General features: G+C 40.2%; 1 protein-coding gene across 4 annotated transcripts in view; it reads left to right on the top strand.

Moving 5' to 3' along the window:
* FAM13C (family with sequence similarity 13 member C) overlaps positions 1–17,689 on the top strand; it is a 150,779-nt gene that overhangs the window by 67,360 nt on the left and 65,730 nt on the right. For all 4 annotated transcript variants that reach the window (XM_055138449.1, XM_055138448.1, XM_004616526.3 and 1 more), the window contains one exon: positions 15,474–15,537. In XM_055138449.1, coding sequence (XP_054994424.1) covers positions 15,474–15,537 — 64 coding nt within the window. The remainder of the gene's footprint in view (positions 1–15,473; positions 15,538–17,689) is intronic.

Raw genomic sequence — 17,689 nt, 5'->3', positions numbered from 1 at the left:
TTTTTTATATATTTATTCATGTTGTTATGGAACAATAGAGGTGAAAGCTCCCGATTCTATATCACTATTCCTCTTGCTCCAGGAGGGGATTGTAGGTGAGCTAAATCGATAATGGTAATCTTTTCCCCCTTCTAGAATAGTTCCTTATATTACTGCGATCTTCCTACTTTATGTAGGGCTTCTAATCAAGGTTTGAGGCTATGGTCTGTTTATGAGGGCTTTGTGTACCTAGTTGTATTCCTGTCACTTTTTCTGGAATTAGGAGGAGTTACTGGCTTATAGGCAAATAGTGATTGAGATGGCCAGGTTGTTCTTTGAGTAAGTAGGTCATAGGGATTTGTGACCTAAGTACACACTATAGGAGAGGGAGAAAAATATCTGCGGCCTCCAAAAATAGGCCATGCCCCCCTTTTTTTTTTTTTTACAGTTACAGATCCATACATCTTTATGCTCATGCTTCCCCCATACAAAGTTCAATAACCCATCCCTTCACCAGTGCCCATTCTCCACCACCCGTAAACCCAACATCCCTCCCCCCCTCCCCAGTCCCGTCTCCCCCCACCCCACCCTGCCACTATGGCAGGGAATTCCCTTTTGTTCTCTCTCTCTGATTAGGTGTTGTGGTTTGCAATAGAGGTGTTGAGTGGCCATTGTGTTCAGTCTCTAGTCTGTATTCTGCCCGCCTCACCCTTCCCCCACATGACCTCCAACCACATTTTACTTGGTGGTCCCTTCCCTGAGTTACCCAGAATGAGACACCAACCTCCAAGCCTTGGAGTCAACTTCCTGGTACTTATTTCTACTATTCTTGGGCGTTAGTCTTATAGTCTATTATTCTATATTCCACAGATGAGTGCAATCTTTCTATGTCTGTCTCTCTCTTTCTGACTCATTTCACTTAGCATGATACTTTCCATGTTGATCCACTTATATGCAAACGTCATGACCTCATTTTTTCTAACAGCTGCATAGTATTCCATTGTATAGATGAACTCGACCTGACACCATGCACAAAAGTCAGATCAAAATGGATTGAAGACCTCAACATCAGACCACAAACCATAAGGTACATTGAAGGCAAGGTCGGCAAAACCCTCCAGGATATTGAAGATAAAGGTATCTTCAAAGATGACACGGAACTAAGCAATCTAGTAAAAACAGAGATCAACAAATGGGACTACATTAAACTAAAAAGCTTCTGCACCGCAAAAGATACAGTGACCAGAATACAAAGACTATCTACAGAATGGGAAAGGATATTTACACAATACCCATCAGATAAGGTGTTGATATCAAGGGTATATAAGGCACTGGTTGAACTCTACAAGAAGAAAACATCCAACCCCATCAAAAAATGGGGTGAAGAAATGAACAGAAACTTTACCAAGGAAGAGATACTAATGGCCAAAAAGCACATGAAAAAGTGCTCTACATCACTAGTCGTCAGAGAGATGCAGATCAAAACAACCATGAGATACCACCTCACACCACAGAGACTAGCACACATCCAAAAGAACAAAAGCAACCGCTGTTGGAGAGGATGTGGGGAGAAAGGGACCCTTCTACACTGCTGGTGGGAATGCCGGCTAGTTCAGCCCTTTTGGAAAACAGTATGGACGATTCTCAAAAAACTAGAGGTTGAGCTCCCATTTGACCCAGCAATACCACTGCTGGGAATATATCCCAGAAAAGCCAAAAAGTATAGTTGAAGTGACATATGCACTTATATGTTCACCGCAGCACTGTTTACAATAGCCAGAATCTGGCCATGCCCCCTTTTGAGGCCACACCCTCTGACGCAGAGGACACTCCCCCACCAGCCGGAAGTCGTCCAGGCTGGGCGGAGCTGGCGTGAGAGTTCTTTCAGAGAGGCAGGAAGAAGAGAGTGCGATGGATCTGGAGTTGAAGTTACCTGGCAATAGGGAGGGGCTGCTAAAACGGCGCGCAGGAGAGCTGATGGCCTTATACCACATATTCTTACATTTAATGACTAAATACTAATAACGATAAAAATATTCTTTTATTTTACTATCATTTACCTTTAACTAATTCCAAATTACTTGATATTTGATTAAGATTATGCATATGTTTCTGCAATAAGAATAATTTAAAACTATTCTGTATGTCTGTTATAGTTTCCATGGTTTGTACATAATGATAAAAACCATCTAGGTATAAGATTTGAATGAAACCTGTGACATAAAGTTGTTTAGCTACCTGATCTTATAAAATGATAAAACATATTGGGTAATTTTTAAATTTAACAAAACTAGATAGAAAGTCACATGGCTATATTTGTGTATATATTGACATTCTAGAGTAGTTCTTAGTAAAACATTTGAAACAGTACAATATAATCCCCCTTTCCAAGCATATGTATTTTAGTTATTTCTTTTTGATTCATTAACTCTACTGGTTTTCTAGTTCAGATTGTGCTGAGGAAAAAGTGCCTCTTGTGCTTACATGTGCAAAAGATATTTGGGAGCCATGAGAAGTGAAGAATAATTCTCCATTGGTGGAACTGCTCCATATATGTGAGGGGCATTGTTGTTAGCCCAGCTAAAGCCAGTGTGTCTCCCCGTCTTCCATACTAAACACAGATAGCTCCAAATTTCCTAAATCCTTAGAGGGGAGGGCTTACCTATACTCTCTTACCCATTGAGAAATAACCAGCTTGCATGTGGATATGTAAAATTAGCATTTATCAGAGTTTTTGTTAACAAGGGCATGTGTTCATGAACAAGGGCATATATTCATGATTTGTTTATACGGAGGGAAAAAGCAGTTACATAGAAATTTAACTGTTCTATTTTTGTAAAAAAATGAGTTTTCAAAAAAAAGTTTTCACAGAAACATGCTAGAAAAATTTTAATATTGCTAGGATTACTTTTAGGTAAGATTATTTTGGGTGATTTAAAAAATTCATGAAAAACGAACTAGTTCCTGACATTCCATTTGCTCTCAATGGAACAGACATCTCCAAATACAGCAGCTATGTGTACCTGGGTCGAGAACTCAACATGAGGAACGACTTGGTGCCAGAACTGTGTAGGAGGAAGAGAGCAGCGTAGAACAACTTCAAGAGTGTCGAAGAAGTGGTTAAGAGGACGAAGAACCTCTGGCTCTGGGCACATCTTTTCCACTCCACCATTCTTCCTGCACTAACATATGCCTCAGAGACCTGGGCCCTACACAAACAGGACGAGAACACGATTCCAGTATCCCAAAGAGGAATCGAAAGAGCTATGCTAGAAGTATCATGTTTCACTCATGTGAAAGAAGGAATCCGGAATTCCGACCTCCGTCGACAATCAAGAATCAGGGCTACTGTCTCCTTTGCCAAGGCATTGAAAAGCAGATGGACCAGACATATATGTGATTTAGAGAAGACTGCTGGACTAGAGCTGTTACTGAAAGGATTCCACAGGATGTCAAAAGATTGTGTGGCCACCCACCTATGAGATCGTCAGACTTCTTTGTCAAGACCCTGAGCAAACAATTTGAGGCTCTTCCTGTTCCTGGAGTGAGCAGATACCATTGGACTACACTAGCACACGACAGGGTCGAATGGAAATGTTGCTGGTGTCTGCTCAAGCAAATCAAAGATCGAGGGATGCCAAGTGATACAAGTGATTTAAAAAATATTCTTTGGGGACTGGAACAGTAGTACAGATGGGTAGGGTGCTTGCCTTATGTGCAGTTAATCCGGGTTTGATCCTCAACACCCCATATGGTTCCCTGAGCCTACCAGAAGTGATCCCTGAGTGCAGAGCCAGGAATAAGCCCTGAGCACCACTGGGTGTAACCCAAACAAGCAAAGGCAAAAAAATATTTTTGTGCTTTTGTTTTCCAAGTGTATCCCCATTGAGACCCTATTAAGTTTTAGTGTTTTTTTTTTTTTTTAATTGAACCACCATGTGGAAAGTTACAAAGCTTTCAGGCTTAAGTCTCAGTTACATAATGCTCGAACACCCATCCCTTCACCAGTGCACATATTCCACCACCAAGAACCACAGTAAACCTCCCCCCCAAGCCCCCAGTCCCCCACCCACCTGTGTAGCTGATAAATTTCACTTTACTTTCTCTTTACTTTGGTTACATTCAATATTTCAACAAAAATCTCACTGTTATTATTTGGAGTTTCTTCCCCCCAGAGTCGGACCTGCTTGAAAGGAAGCATTTGATAATTTGTTTTCCATTGCTGAGAAGGAAGAGATATGAGGTCATGTGGCCACAATAGCGGCTGCGAGGTTCTGAATTTCTGTAGTTTAGTATTTTAGTAACTAGGTCCAGAGGGATTTCTGCCAGAAGTTGCATCATTGCTAGCTCGTACCTCTCTGCTACTGTATATTCCACATATGAGTGCAATCTTTCTATGTCTGTCTCTTTCTTTCTGACTCATTTCACTCAACGTGATATTTGGGAAAGTTTTAAATGAAAAAAAAAAACGAACATGCACAATGTAGCATTAAAGTCACAATATAGGTTCATATAAATTAATGTAGATTCATGTAAATTCACAATGTAAATTCACAAAATTCACAATGTAGAATCATGATAAAATTGTTAGCACTGTAGCACTGTCATCCTGTTGTTCATCGATTTGCTCGAGTGGGCACCAGTAATGTCTCCATTATGAGACTTGTTACTGCTTTTGGCATATCAAATATTGTTAATCATGATAAACTGTTAAAATAATATTTAGGTAACTTTATTTTTATAACTATTACATTTCAATAGAAATAGGCTGAAATATTTGAAAGTACTACAAGAGGATAGATTGATTCATTTCATTTTATTAACTGGGAATAACTTAAAAAGCATTTTCAGTGGCACCTGGTGCCCATGTATCAATGTTTTCTGTGTGGGCCAGAAAGCAAATACTGAAAATGCTATTTATAGGATCAGATGATGTTTGAAACAAGAATTTGTACCCAAGGTGACTCTGTCTTTGAAGGTTGTACTCAATTAAGAACAAAAGGAAGTCTCTTGTCAGACCTTTGAGCAAGCAGAAACCTCTCAGAAATCCATTAGCACAGTGCTCTTTCAAAGAGTTTTGGTGACCCTCTCTATTCTAGGGAAAAAGGAAATTCAAGACCTATTCAAATGCGGTGGTAGTGTGAGGGCAGAAGATTTTAAAAAGTGTGCCGCAGAGTAACATCAGATATCAGAGGCTCCTTACATGATGCTTCGAATTTTACTTTTTTATTTATTTGATTTATTTTTGTATTTTATTTATTTGATTCCTCCATACCTCTTGGAGAGCCCAGCAAGCTACCGAGAGTATTCCTGCCCGCACAGCAGAGCCTGAGAAGCTACTCGTGGCATATTTGGTATGCCAAAAACTGTTAACAACAAGTCTCACAATGGAGACATTACTGGTGCCCACTCGAGCAAATCAATAAACAACGGAACAACAGTGATACAGTGCTATTTGTGGGGAGTGCTTAAAATAATGCTCAGAAAGCCTGGGACCTGATCCCAAGATTCTCTGCCAACCAGTCTGTGGGTGAATGCATTGGCCTGCAGATACAGTACTATCAAAGGTCTGCATGCCAGCAATACTTAGGGGTTGGGGGTGGATCTGAGGTGCCTGGAGGGCTGGGGATCAAACCTGAAACAAAGTCAGTCTTACGTAAGGCATAGACCTTAATCCCTGTTTCTTCTCCAAGCCCCCATGCCTTGAGTTTAACACCAATACAAGTTAATTTTGGCCACACGCAGCCTATTGAATAAATCTAAAGAGAGTTCTTGGGATGTGCAAGTAAAGGCTGGCTAGTTCCCTAAGGTATGGGAGATTGTCAGAAGTGGATTGGAAGTGAAAAGTTCTGGGCAGATAAAACTAGTTTTGTGTAAGAGTGACTTGGGGGAGTGACAAGTGTTTGAAACTGAAAGAAAGGAAATTAGAAACTGAAAAGCAGTTGCAAAGAAGTCCTGAGTGCATAAATGAGACAAAAGAATTGGGGTAATAGGGCTCCTATGATTCATCTCTCTGCTCAGTAACTCACCCTGTTTCTCAAACCTAACCTGGTTCTTTTCACCTTATGCCAAGGTCACAAGGACAAAGACAGGTATGTAGTGACGGCAAATATAGAAATTGTATTTTCCTTTAGAATTACATGATGTTGAGAATTATATATATACTCTGGATGGGGTGGGGATGGGGCCTAAAAAACCAGGTTCTATTCTGCTCCTAACTCCACAATGGCAGGGTGGATTTAGAAGGGCTTATTTCTTATGCATCAAGAAATTCTTGGACAGCTCAGTGTCTTACAACTGAACTTGATTCTGTCCACCTACTGCTCCTACCAGATACCACATGCTGAGTTCCCAATGCTCCGAAACTGACCCTAACCCTAATCCTCCATTTCAGTCCCTTAGAGACAAACAGCAAGTTCAGGTTGATAACTGTGCTTCTGACACACTGGCTACAAATTGGTTCCTATGGCTCTTCTTATGTTTGGTGAATTTGCTTGAGTAATTCGCAGAACTCAGAAACTTTTTATGTTCCAGATTTCCAGTTTATTATAAAAGGATATGACACAGGAACCTCCTTATGGAAGAGAGACATAGATGTGGGACAAATATGTAATAAGGGCCAGAAACTGCCATTCTTTCTTGGAGAGTGCTATTTCCCCCAAATCTCAATGTGTCTCCCATCCAGAGATCGTCTGATATCCATACTTTTGAATTTTTCTGGAGGCTTCATTACCCAGATAAGGTTGACTGTCATTATTTCTCAATTGGAGGTCTTATGTCCCCATGTGGGACCCCAGGATATTCCATGGAGGTCACAGATGAAAAAATCATATAAATGGGGGTGAAAGTATAAGAAGAGGGGGCCAAATGGACAGTAGAACACAGGAAAGGACAGAAGGGAGCCTTGGTTAGAAAAAGGTTGAGAACCATTGGACTAAATCCTGCCCATTGGTGATTAACAAACTTTAACCCTTGCCTCCTCCCCTCATAGCAGAAATTAGAAGAACTGAAGGTTCCCAATGTCCAATCACATAGTTGGTTCTTTTGGAACCATGTGTTCTTAGGCAGAGTCCAAAAGTTACCTTATTCACATTACAAAAGGTATCTTTTACTCATCACTTACAAAATAGCATGGGCTTTAGTTCTGTACCAGAAAAGGGGACAGAGACTCAATCTCCATTTCTCACTATAAATGCCAATACAACTCTGGATATCTATGCCTCTGATATCACATGTACAATGAGAAGTGCAGAGAGAAGGGGTGACATCGGCATGGTGGGCAGTGGCCAGTGGCCAGACTTTGCAGGTGCCCAGTAGCCATCCTGGAGATTTTGTATTTTCTTGAAGTCAACAGGGAAGTCACTGAGGTTAGGAAGGCCAGTGTCATGTTCAAAATCACATTCTAAAAAGATGACTCAGAGTGCATGGAGGGGAATTAGACATCTTGTACTAATGTGTCATCTAGCAGCAGGTGTCAGTGATGGAGATGGAGGCAGGACAGGTGAAAGAAATGCAGAGCACTCTTTGCTCTGGGGAGAGGAAAAAAAGCCCAATTAGGAACAGGTTGCATTTAGGTTTGTTTAATATTAATGCTTACATCCTCTGTGCCTTTTTTCAAGTTCTTTTGTTCTTCAAACTATCCCGATTCATAATTTAAAAGTGTTGGAAGGCTGAGTATCAGATATAATGTCTGCCACAGTATTTAATACTCATCAAAAATTTGCCTGTCAGTTAAATTAGCAAGCTCTCGTCACATGACCCCATGCCTTTCACCACATCTGCCCCTGAGCTGAATCTCTGTGTGATTATATTTTTCTCTGTCCCTGATTTCAAAGACAGGGGATGTGGCTCCATTGTCACATTGCTCTAACTTTCAAATGTTAGGTTTTACCTGAAAGGGTAAACTTATCTGAAAGACTAACCATAGGCTTTGGGTGCTGGGAGGTGACCACAGAAAGCAGGAAATAGAATAACTGACCACCAATGGCTACCTGAAGTGGCCCCCTCAACCGGGGTAATGGTGAGGGTCCTCAGGTGTAACCATCTGAAAGGTAAGAGACACCGAAGTTTTGATCACACAATGGCTGTGCTGGCTGAGGTTTGCCAGTGTGGAGTGTTTGCCCTTATTTGCAGACTGAAACCCTTAAGGCCTCCCCCCGCCAAAAAAAGGGGAAGAGATTTGACTGGTGCTTGAGAGGGATTCTCTGAGTGAGCAGAACTGCCAGGCAGCTCCAACCACTCTGAGGTCTGCCTGAGACAGTAAGCAGGTGTCTAATCATTATTTATTAAGCACATGGGGGAAAAATGCTATGATGTAAGCAGAGTGCTCTGTAACCTGCATGGCCTGCCAGGTGCTGCTATCATTGTTTAGAACTCATTATTAGGCTCTCTTGCTCCAGCTGGACCCCGGCCTTCAGCGTCCCATCCCAGCCCCCTCCCTTCCTGAGGGGGGTTTTTGACCACACTATGACTCTTCTCTCTTCTTCCCACTCCCAGTGCCTGGGGTTGGCCGCTGGCCTTTGACTCAAGCTCAGCCCTCCTTGGAGCACTGTTTCTGACTCCTGTTCTCTGGGAGTTCAGGCAGTTTTCTGATCACCAAGATTTTAGCCCACTGAGTGAGGTGCAGTGCAGCTGGCCTGCCTTGTGCCCATAGTGTTTCCATAGCGACCGAGGCCACTCCTTTTCCAAACACATCTCCTGGGAAGCCCTGGGCAGAAATCCCAAGGGGGCGGATGGGGGGACTGTTTGCAGAGGTCCTTCACCTGTGCCCTGAGTCACGTGTCTCCTCCTTGGTTGTTGTTGCACCTGAACCGTAGGATATTGTTTTCCAGTTGGGAATCCCCTCGAGGGCTTGTTAAATACATGTTAGCAGTCCCTACTGTGCTGGAAATTCTGATTCAAGTAAGCTTTGGGCTTGGGAGTAACTGTTTTTAATTAAACTGGTTATGCTCTCAGAGAAATCTAAGGTGAGTGGTAGGTCTGGCGCTTGTGTCCTGGTGATGGGGAGGGCACATTGTTAGATATCAGTGTTCTGCCCCTGCCTAGTTGCTCTGTGGGGGTCTGGAGGAAGAGAAACATGGGCTGGAACATCATCAGTTCATGAGGGTCTATTGAATTCTAGTTCTGTTTCCTGCCAGAGGTCTCACTGAGAATAATTTCAAACGGTGTCTTGTTTTCTTTAAAATTGATGGTCCAACATTTGACCTTAGTTCTTTAGCACAAAATTTTGGCTAAAACCTGTATGGGAATACTTTAAATGTAGCTTAGACCAGATAAAGACACTTTATATTTACTGGTACTGGAGGTGGTTATTGCTGCTAATAATATGACTGGAATTTATTGGCATATTGCCTGTGTCTCATATGTCGCTATTGTGTGTACATAAAGAATGTTCTATTCAGAAGACTATCCTCTTGGGATACACCTTTTGTTTTCAAAAGAGTTTCAGGAAACAGGAGTTCTATAACCAGCCGTCTCTGTCTACATCAATACATCCTATCTTGCTTCATAGATGCAGAGGATCAGTTTCATGCAGTGAAATATCTTAAACTCTTAAAATATAATCCAAAGCAGCTGTTCAGATTTGAGATTTGAGGTGGGAAACACTCTGAAGTGCTGGGTGCTCTCCTGATCTTGCTCCCTGACCTGTTTTCCCCGGTGCAGTTCAGAGAGCCACTTGCTAATTTTCAACCTGATTCCTCAGGAAAGAGACGCTACTTCTGGAAATGAGACTCTTCCTATCTTGCAAGCTCTGTTGGCATGCTGAGGTGGAGGAGGAGGGGGCTTGAGTTTTAGCAGAATCATAGTATATATTCAGAAATATTCCAGAACTGACAGCCTCTCATAACCCTGGACCAAAACTTTATTAACTCACACGTGAATTAATGTCAGGATTAACCCTGAAAATAAAATATTAAATAGAGCTCAGATGATTCCTTCCCTATCTAGCTGTCATGAGAAAGAGCAAGCAAATTGTTATACAACTACACAACTATGGGCTCAGATACATGAAAGAAATACATCACAATATAGTAACATTTATTTTGTTTTTGAACAATGCCTGATTATGCTCAAGGTTTACTCTTGAATCTGTGCTCAAAGATCACTCCTGATGGTTCCTGGGGACCATATATGATACCAGGGTGTAACCTGATTTGGCCATGTGTAAATCAAATGCCTTACCCACCGTGCTATGCACACACACATATATACATGTACATACATATGTATATATGTGTATATATGGCCCTCAATAATGTTTTAAAAAGAGACATAGTTAGGTGCAATGTAGAACTTAAGATGAAGGAGTGAGTTAGGAAAGAGAGTATAAGAGGACTTAGCAGTAAACTGACTATAAAAGAGATAACTCAGATGTTACCTCAGAGTAACTGGATAGATGGGAAGCTTTTCACTGAGATCCATAATACTGTAATCTTCTAACTTAATTATAGATAATGAAATATTGATATAAATTGAAAATTTTCACACTAAAATACCGCTTCATAAATGAACACATCTGTGGCTTTTCACTCAGGTCAAAGAAAAAATCTTAATGCATTATTGATTTGCTGTTTAGAGACCCAGTGAACCTCCTGAGGCAAGGCCCCTGCGGAATGACCCTACAGGCTGGCTCGGTGTGCTTCTAGGTTTGCAGAAATATAGTAGCACTGAACACTTAGTGGATTTGTGTCTGAATGGCTCATCCACAGTTCTGCAGTCAGAGAATCCAAGAAGCAGCTCTTTAAATGTCAGTATGCAATTCAGTTTTGCAAATTTTGTCAACTTCCATAGCAAAGTGCTTTGATTTTGAATTATGTCATAGGGGTGGTGGAACAGGTGATGGTGAGGCATAATATATCTTCAGTGCTGAGAGCTGCATTTGCACTCTAAAAAAGTAATAGCTGGGGGCCAAAATGATACACAGCCCATCCGGGTTCAATCTCTGGCATCCCATATGGTTCTCCAAGCACTGCCAGGAGTAATTTCTGAGTGCAGACCCAGAAGTAACCTCGGAGCATCCCCTGGTATGGTCCCACCCACCCCCTGCGCCCTCTCCTCCTCCCCCCCCCAAAAAAACCCAAACAGAAGTAAAGCTGTGTTTTCTTTTGCCTAGTTATGGGTTGGCAGGTAGGATTGAATTGATGTTGGCTGAGCTTCGAGCTCTAATTGGCCCACTCATAGTTGCTTTTTCAGAAACATGCTTTTGATAAAGATATGCTTGGTCATTTTTGTGTAGTTGTTTTGTGTAAAGAGTGGCAAGAAAATTGGAGTGTTCAATGGGACCCAGTTTCTGTGTTTAGGCTAGCTTCCACACAGAATTCTAAATAGTGCATCAATATCTTTAAATCTCAAAAGGAAGGGAATTTGAGACACCTCGATCCTATTCCAGTGCTCTTTATTACAAAATTTCTCTGGTGAGAAGCTCCTGTTGGCATCTTCTGACCTTTCTCATTTTCAGTTCAGTTGCCTTTTATTTTCTGGCTTTCACTCCTACCTCCCTGTGACAGATTTTCAAGCAGGATGAACTTGCACAAATTCTCCAGTGAACCCTCTGCTCTTGACTTTTGTTCCATAACAGTATCTGGTGCACCGTAGATCCTGTTTATTTCTTTTTTCCCTATACTTCTCCCTGCTCTTGTTGCTAAAATGCCAGGGGTTTCACACATACTTGGTTGTAGTTCTCACAATTTGGTTGTGGTGCTCTCCAGGGGCTGTACCCTTTAGTGGTGGTTTTCACACAAACACCTGACTGCTAGGAAGCCAGAAATCAAGTTGGTGCTGGGATCACAGAGATAGAAGCACTGCCAGGCATTAACCTGGCAGGACTTTGCTCATGCATGCAGCAGCACCAGTGGATTGAACTTGCAGCTTCCTCTTGCACTGAGCCATCTCTTCAGCCCCTGGTTTATTTCTTTATGGTCTCTCTCCTTCCTGGAGAATTTAAGTCCTTGAGCACAGAGATTTTTTTTTTTTGCTTTTTTTGGGTCACACCCAGCAATGCTCAGGGGTTACTCCTGGCTTTGCACTCAGGAATTACTCCTGGCAGTGCTTGGGGGACCATATGGGATGCCAGGGATCGAACCCGGGTTGGCTGCGTGCAAGGCAAACGCCCTACCTGCTGTGCTATCACTCTGGCTCCAAGGTTGGTTTTTGTTTTTTGTTTTTTGTTTCTCTTTTCCTTTTTGGGTCACATCCGGCAATGCTCCTGGCTCTGCATTCAGGAATTACTTCTGGCAGTGCTCGTGCTAGGGACTCTATGGGATGCTGGGAATCAAACCCGGATCAGCCGCATGCAAGGCAAATGCCCTACCTGCTGTGCTATTACTCCAGTCCCAGATAATGTTATTTAAGTGATCTATCTCCTTAGGTCAAATGGATATAATGTTGCTCATCTCATGATTACTCAGAGTATTAAGGCAAATGTAAATAAATGTTTGTACCCACAGCCTGGCAAGTAAGGCCTTATGTATTGGTAGATTTTTCTCAATACTCTTACTTCTTAAAGCTTTTTCCTCTTCAGTAGAGTGGTAATCTGTTAGCTTTTTACCTAGTACGTGCTTTTTACCTATAAGCATTTATAATTTCTTCATAACTTGTCTGTTTGCTGTCTCCTAAATGGTGAACTTTAGAGTACTGTTCAGGGAACCTGAGTAAGGAAGTCCCAGTTTTTATTTTTTAAGCTGATTTTTTCATTGTTTCATGAAATTACCACTAGTTATCATTATGTAATTCCTATTATGACATTTTGTATATATTTATAGAATTCATGTATTACTTTAAATGCATATAATTAACCATAATTAGTATTACTCATCAAATATCCTTCACATTATAAATTATTCATATAAGATAGCTGATGTTATTATCTTCACTTAATAAATGAGAAAACTGAGGCTTAGAGAACTTACTCTTACCTAATGGTAACCCAGGAGGTGGTGGACACATATGGCCCCCTTGTGCACCCCCCAGTGTACCTCAAGGGTGCCAGAGCTAAAAATCTGTATAACTGAGGGGAGATAAAACATGAGATTAGAGGCCAATCTGTAGAATGGGGCTAGAAGTGGAGGCAAGGCAGAAGGGGTCATAGAGGTAAAAAGATTGTAAAGAATCTCTCAAGTAGAGGTTGACACATGGACAGTCTTTAAACTCTTTAAACTCTTAATATCGCATCAGAATTTCAGAATTATTCAGATTATTCATCAGAATAATCCATAGATGGGGGCCTAAGGCTTCAAAATTTTGAAATTTGTCAAGGTGATTCTAATGGGCACTGGACTTTGAATACCCCCTTTTAAAACAAGTTCCATTCAGGGTTGTTGTTGTTTTAATTTTTCATTTTCTGATTGATTTCAGCCTTACTTTAAGCTTTAGCTAAGTCAAAATTTATGAATTGACTATCTTTAAACTCCGCAGCTTCCTCTCTTCAGCCAGATGACATATATATATATATATATACATATATATATATATATATATATATATATCTTTTTTTTTAAAACCACACTCTGTTTTGTTACACCAGCTCACAACTCTGGAATGATTTTGACTGCCCTCATCTTTCACCCTGTTCTTTCAATCCACAACTAAGACCTCTTGATTTATCCTCAAAAATTGTCTCTTATCTGTTGGAGTCTCTTCACTTCCATTCCAGTGTTCTAATGCCAGCTCCTGTGCCTGTATCCTTGACTATGAAATAGCTTTAAGTTTGATCCTGTGATTAAGATTCCACTGAGCAGTGAACCTCCTAAAGGTTCTAAACTCTGCTTCCTGATTAGTATATCTCCAACACTGTCTCAGACACATGGGAGCTTTCAGATGGTTAAGTTTAACCCACCTTCGATACTTTGAACACAGTTCTCCAACTTGACATCCTAGAAGATCATGTGAATATACCTGCATGATTTCACCTCTAGATATCACTAATTTGAATTCTTTTGAACAAAGTATTTCTGCTTTTTGGCAGGGGAGGTGTTTTTTGGAGCAGAGCTCAGAGATCCAGTGGGATACTCCTGGCAATTCTCAGCCAACCCAGCAGGCAGTTCAGTGTAAGGATCTAAGGGTGTGGTGCAGCTTGGGCCTGCAGTGGTGGGGATTAACTGGGCCACCCCAGCAGTGCTCAGGAGCCCTCAGGGTCATACCTGGCAGTGCTTGAGGGTCTTCAGTTTTCTGTTATATGCAGGAGGGAGATCCTAGTTTTTTCATTCCTGATAGACATCAGTGTGATAATGATATTTTGTTTTACCATATCCTTTCTCAAGTAAATTGTTTGCACAGTTAGACCTGCCTATTGAAAGAACTTTGCATTCTTAGGAATAGTGTCTGAAGAAGTGAAGTTTGTGGTGTTTCTAAATGTGCATTCTGACTTTTGACAATCATTAATCTTGTTGACCATTGAGAAGCTATATAAACTTTCTTTAGCATTCAAATTGTAGAATAATAACTGTAAATAATTATGTCCCAAAATAAATCTTTTCATAAATGACTTGGCACTGACTAAATATATTATTAATTAAGATAGTGGGCCTTTTAGCAGGAGAATAGCTATAATTTACTATATTTATATTACATAATAGCATGCATTCTGCTGCTGAAAAACTTGAATATTACATAATAGGTGCCTTGGATCATTGCAGTTGACAAATCATGATTTGGAGTTAAGCATCTGCTAGCAGTGGTGTGTTTTTTTAAAACTAAATGTTTGAAAATTAAATAATGCTTCAGTGTGTGTTTGTCTTGTTTTAGAGTCTTTTTCTTCTAATGGGTATTATGTTGCAGCAAAACCCAGCTTCATCATGTTACCCAGGAACTGCTGTAATATTTATTGTGCCAGTTAAAAGATATAGTAAAATGTCAAAAATCTCTTCAGTGCACAATTTTTTTCTTTTTGAGACAGCTTCAGAAGAATTTATTCATGCAAAAACATTTTTGGAAATTATTTTTCAATTTTGAAAAAAAATGTATTAGGTACTGAAAGTTTAACAATGTAAAAATGGGCATAACTGCTCATCCTTTCGGCACTTACATTTCAGTACAGAAATGCAAATAGGTATGCGTTCAGATAGAAGCATCAAGCAGAAAATCTGAAAACAGCGTGGTAGAGAATGAGGACCAGTGCCCTCTACTTAAGACAGGAAGGTATTATAGGGAGATGGCAAAGGAGCTGATCTGAGGTGTTCTAAGAGGAGTCATCTTTGTGTAGATAGAAAAGGTAAAAATCAGAATAGGGATCCAGCAGTTTGTTCAAGATACAGAGAGGAAAATTAAGAAGGCTAGGTTAGAGGGGACAAGGATGAGAGTGATAGGAAGTGGGGCAAAGAATGCTGGTTGTGTTCAAACAGTAATATTTGAAAGAAGTGTGAATTTTATTTTGCAGGCATTGAGACACTATAGATGACTTTTAATAAAGTAAAACCAGATTTTTAGTCACCAGATTCAGATGTGCTTTCTTGAAAGATTTTTTTATTAATGGAAATAATTTTTCTTTTTGTTTGTAGAATAGACCAGAGGACTGCCATTTGGCCCAAGGATGCTCTTGAAACACGGCAGGACTTAAATGAGGTAGGTGCAGTCATTGCTGGTGATATCAATATTAGCTAGTTGAGTCATGCAATTTACTCTTTTGCCTAGTACCCACCGTATTTCAGACGTCAGCCAAGCCCTGCAGTCATTTCAGTATATCAGTTTCTTCCTGGCTTGAGAATTGTATAAACATGGCTATCACAGTTATATTTGTAAAATTTCCTTTTATTCTATCTTCATCCCTCTGTGTGTTTTCAAATGTCATTGTAGTCTCAGAGATAATCATGTTTACTGTTTATTCGTGAAGCATGATGCAGTTTGGCATTTGAAATGTGATATTCTAGAGTGTGTTGAGATATCGAATCTGTGTATTCCAAAACGGTTTCCCACCAAAGTAGGTTTCATAAGGAATGATAATTCTCAGATTCCAGGCAGAGAAACAACAGGCTTCAGGCAAATTACAAGAGGAAATTATTTGTATAATTATGTAATTATTTATGTGGTTTCCCTGATGGTTATCATTTCATTTTCTGGAATCTGAATATGTATTTGTCCTATCCCTCGCCCCAGATAGGTATTGACCTGATTTAGGTACTTTTTCTTTCCTCTTTTACTGTAGTACTTGCCATAAACTGTAGTCACAAGTTATTTAGCCAAGTTGTGGAAATACATGACCATGCAGCTATTGTACTAATGTTAGCAGCATAAAATACTGTTTATTATCTCTGTGTGTGTGCATGCACATACTGAGAATACTTTTGAAATTGCACAATCTTGCGCATGCTAACTAGTGTGAAAAAGCATTGAGTAAAGATGTGAGAGCCAGAATTAATGGACACAGCTGTTTGCCCCACTGTGACTAAGCAAAATGCTAGTTATAAACAAGCACTGATTTGTTTTGACACAAGTGACTAGGGAAAAAAATAAGATAATTCTAAAGGTCAATTTGTGATGGTTTTCTGGTATTGAGGAGACTTTTTAGTTTTTGAACCAGAAAACCATTGGAATGTGCTAATTTCATGAAACATGGGAGTTCAAACTGCTTGGGTGCACCTGGCTGCTGGGATACTGAAGAGAGAAATACATCTGCATGATCAGGCAGCAGTGTGTTCTAAATGTGCCCTTTGCACACAAACATGCTTGGTAACAGTGTGTACTCTAAATGATTTTGACCCAATCAGGGGGTGAACTATAGAAAATAATGTATGAACATTGCTATCACAGTTATATCTGTAAAATTTTCTTTTATTCTATCTTCATATCTCTTTATTTTTAATTCTATTTTTTAATTCTCATTTTTAAATTTTATTTGCATCCAAAAATTTTTTGCAGGTTTTCTTTATAATAAAATTTTCTGGGGGTGCCATGTCCGAAGAGAGCTCAAGCTTGAATTAGGGGGAATCATAAAGGGGTCCCAGTCCTTTCAGGGAAAGGCTGTGTTGAAACTCATTGCTGGATGCATTGTGAAGATTGGGAATATCAGATCCTAATAATACCTTTTTCATTCAGTGTCATTTCCTTATAATGTCAAGGAGAAGGGGAAAGAGATCAATTATTGGCCACTGTGTGAAATTTGCACATTTTGTCATGTTTATTTGGTACCAGGTATTCTGTTTTTCTCCCAAACTTCAGATGTGCACATTAGATTTATCAGCATGTCTAAATTGTTCCAGAGTGACAGTTTGGTGTGTGTGTGTGTGTGTGTGTGTGTGTGTGTGTGTGTGTGTGTGTGTGTGTGTGTGTGTGTGTGTGTGGTGTATACATATACCATTGAAAGAAATCCTGGCCACAGTTTGTTCCCACTTTTTTTTTTTGCAATTTGGGTCACACATGACAATGCTTAGGGGTTATTCCTATCTCTGCACTCAGGAATTACTCCTGGCTGTGCTCAGAGGACCATATGGGATGCTGGGGATTGAACCTTCATTGTACAAGACAAGCACCCTACTCTCTGTACTATTGCCCCAGTTCCTGTAGCCGTTATTGATTCTGTGTTGCTCTAATAGTCTCAGCCACCTACAATTCTGAACTGGAATAAGTGGATTGATTAGAAAATGAACAATATAATAAATATAAATTATTTTAGTTCTAAATGTTTTTTGATGTTTATTAAAAGCTTGATGTTGCTGTGACCATAAATAATGCTTTTGACAAGTGGAAGTTTACTCTTGTTTATGTCAATTAGCCTGTG

Source organism: Sorex araneus, chromosome 5 (assembly GCF_027595985.1).
Source record: "Sorex araneus isolate mSorAra2 chromosome 5, mSorAra2.pri, whole genome shotgun sequence".
NCBI classification, from domain to species: domain Eukaryota; kingdom Metazoa; phylum Chordata; class Mammalia; order Eulipotyphla; family Soricidae; genus Sorex; species Sorex araneus.
This window is presented reverse-complemented; position numbering and strand designations above follow the sequence as displayed.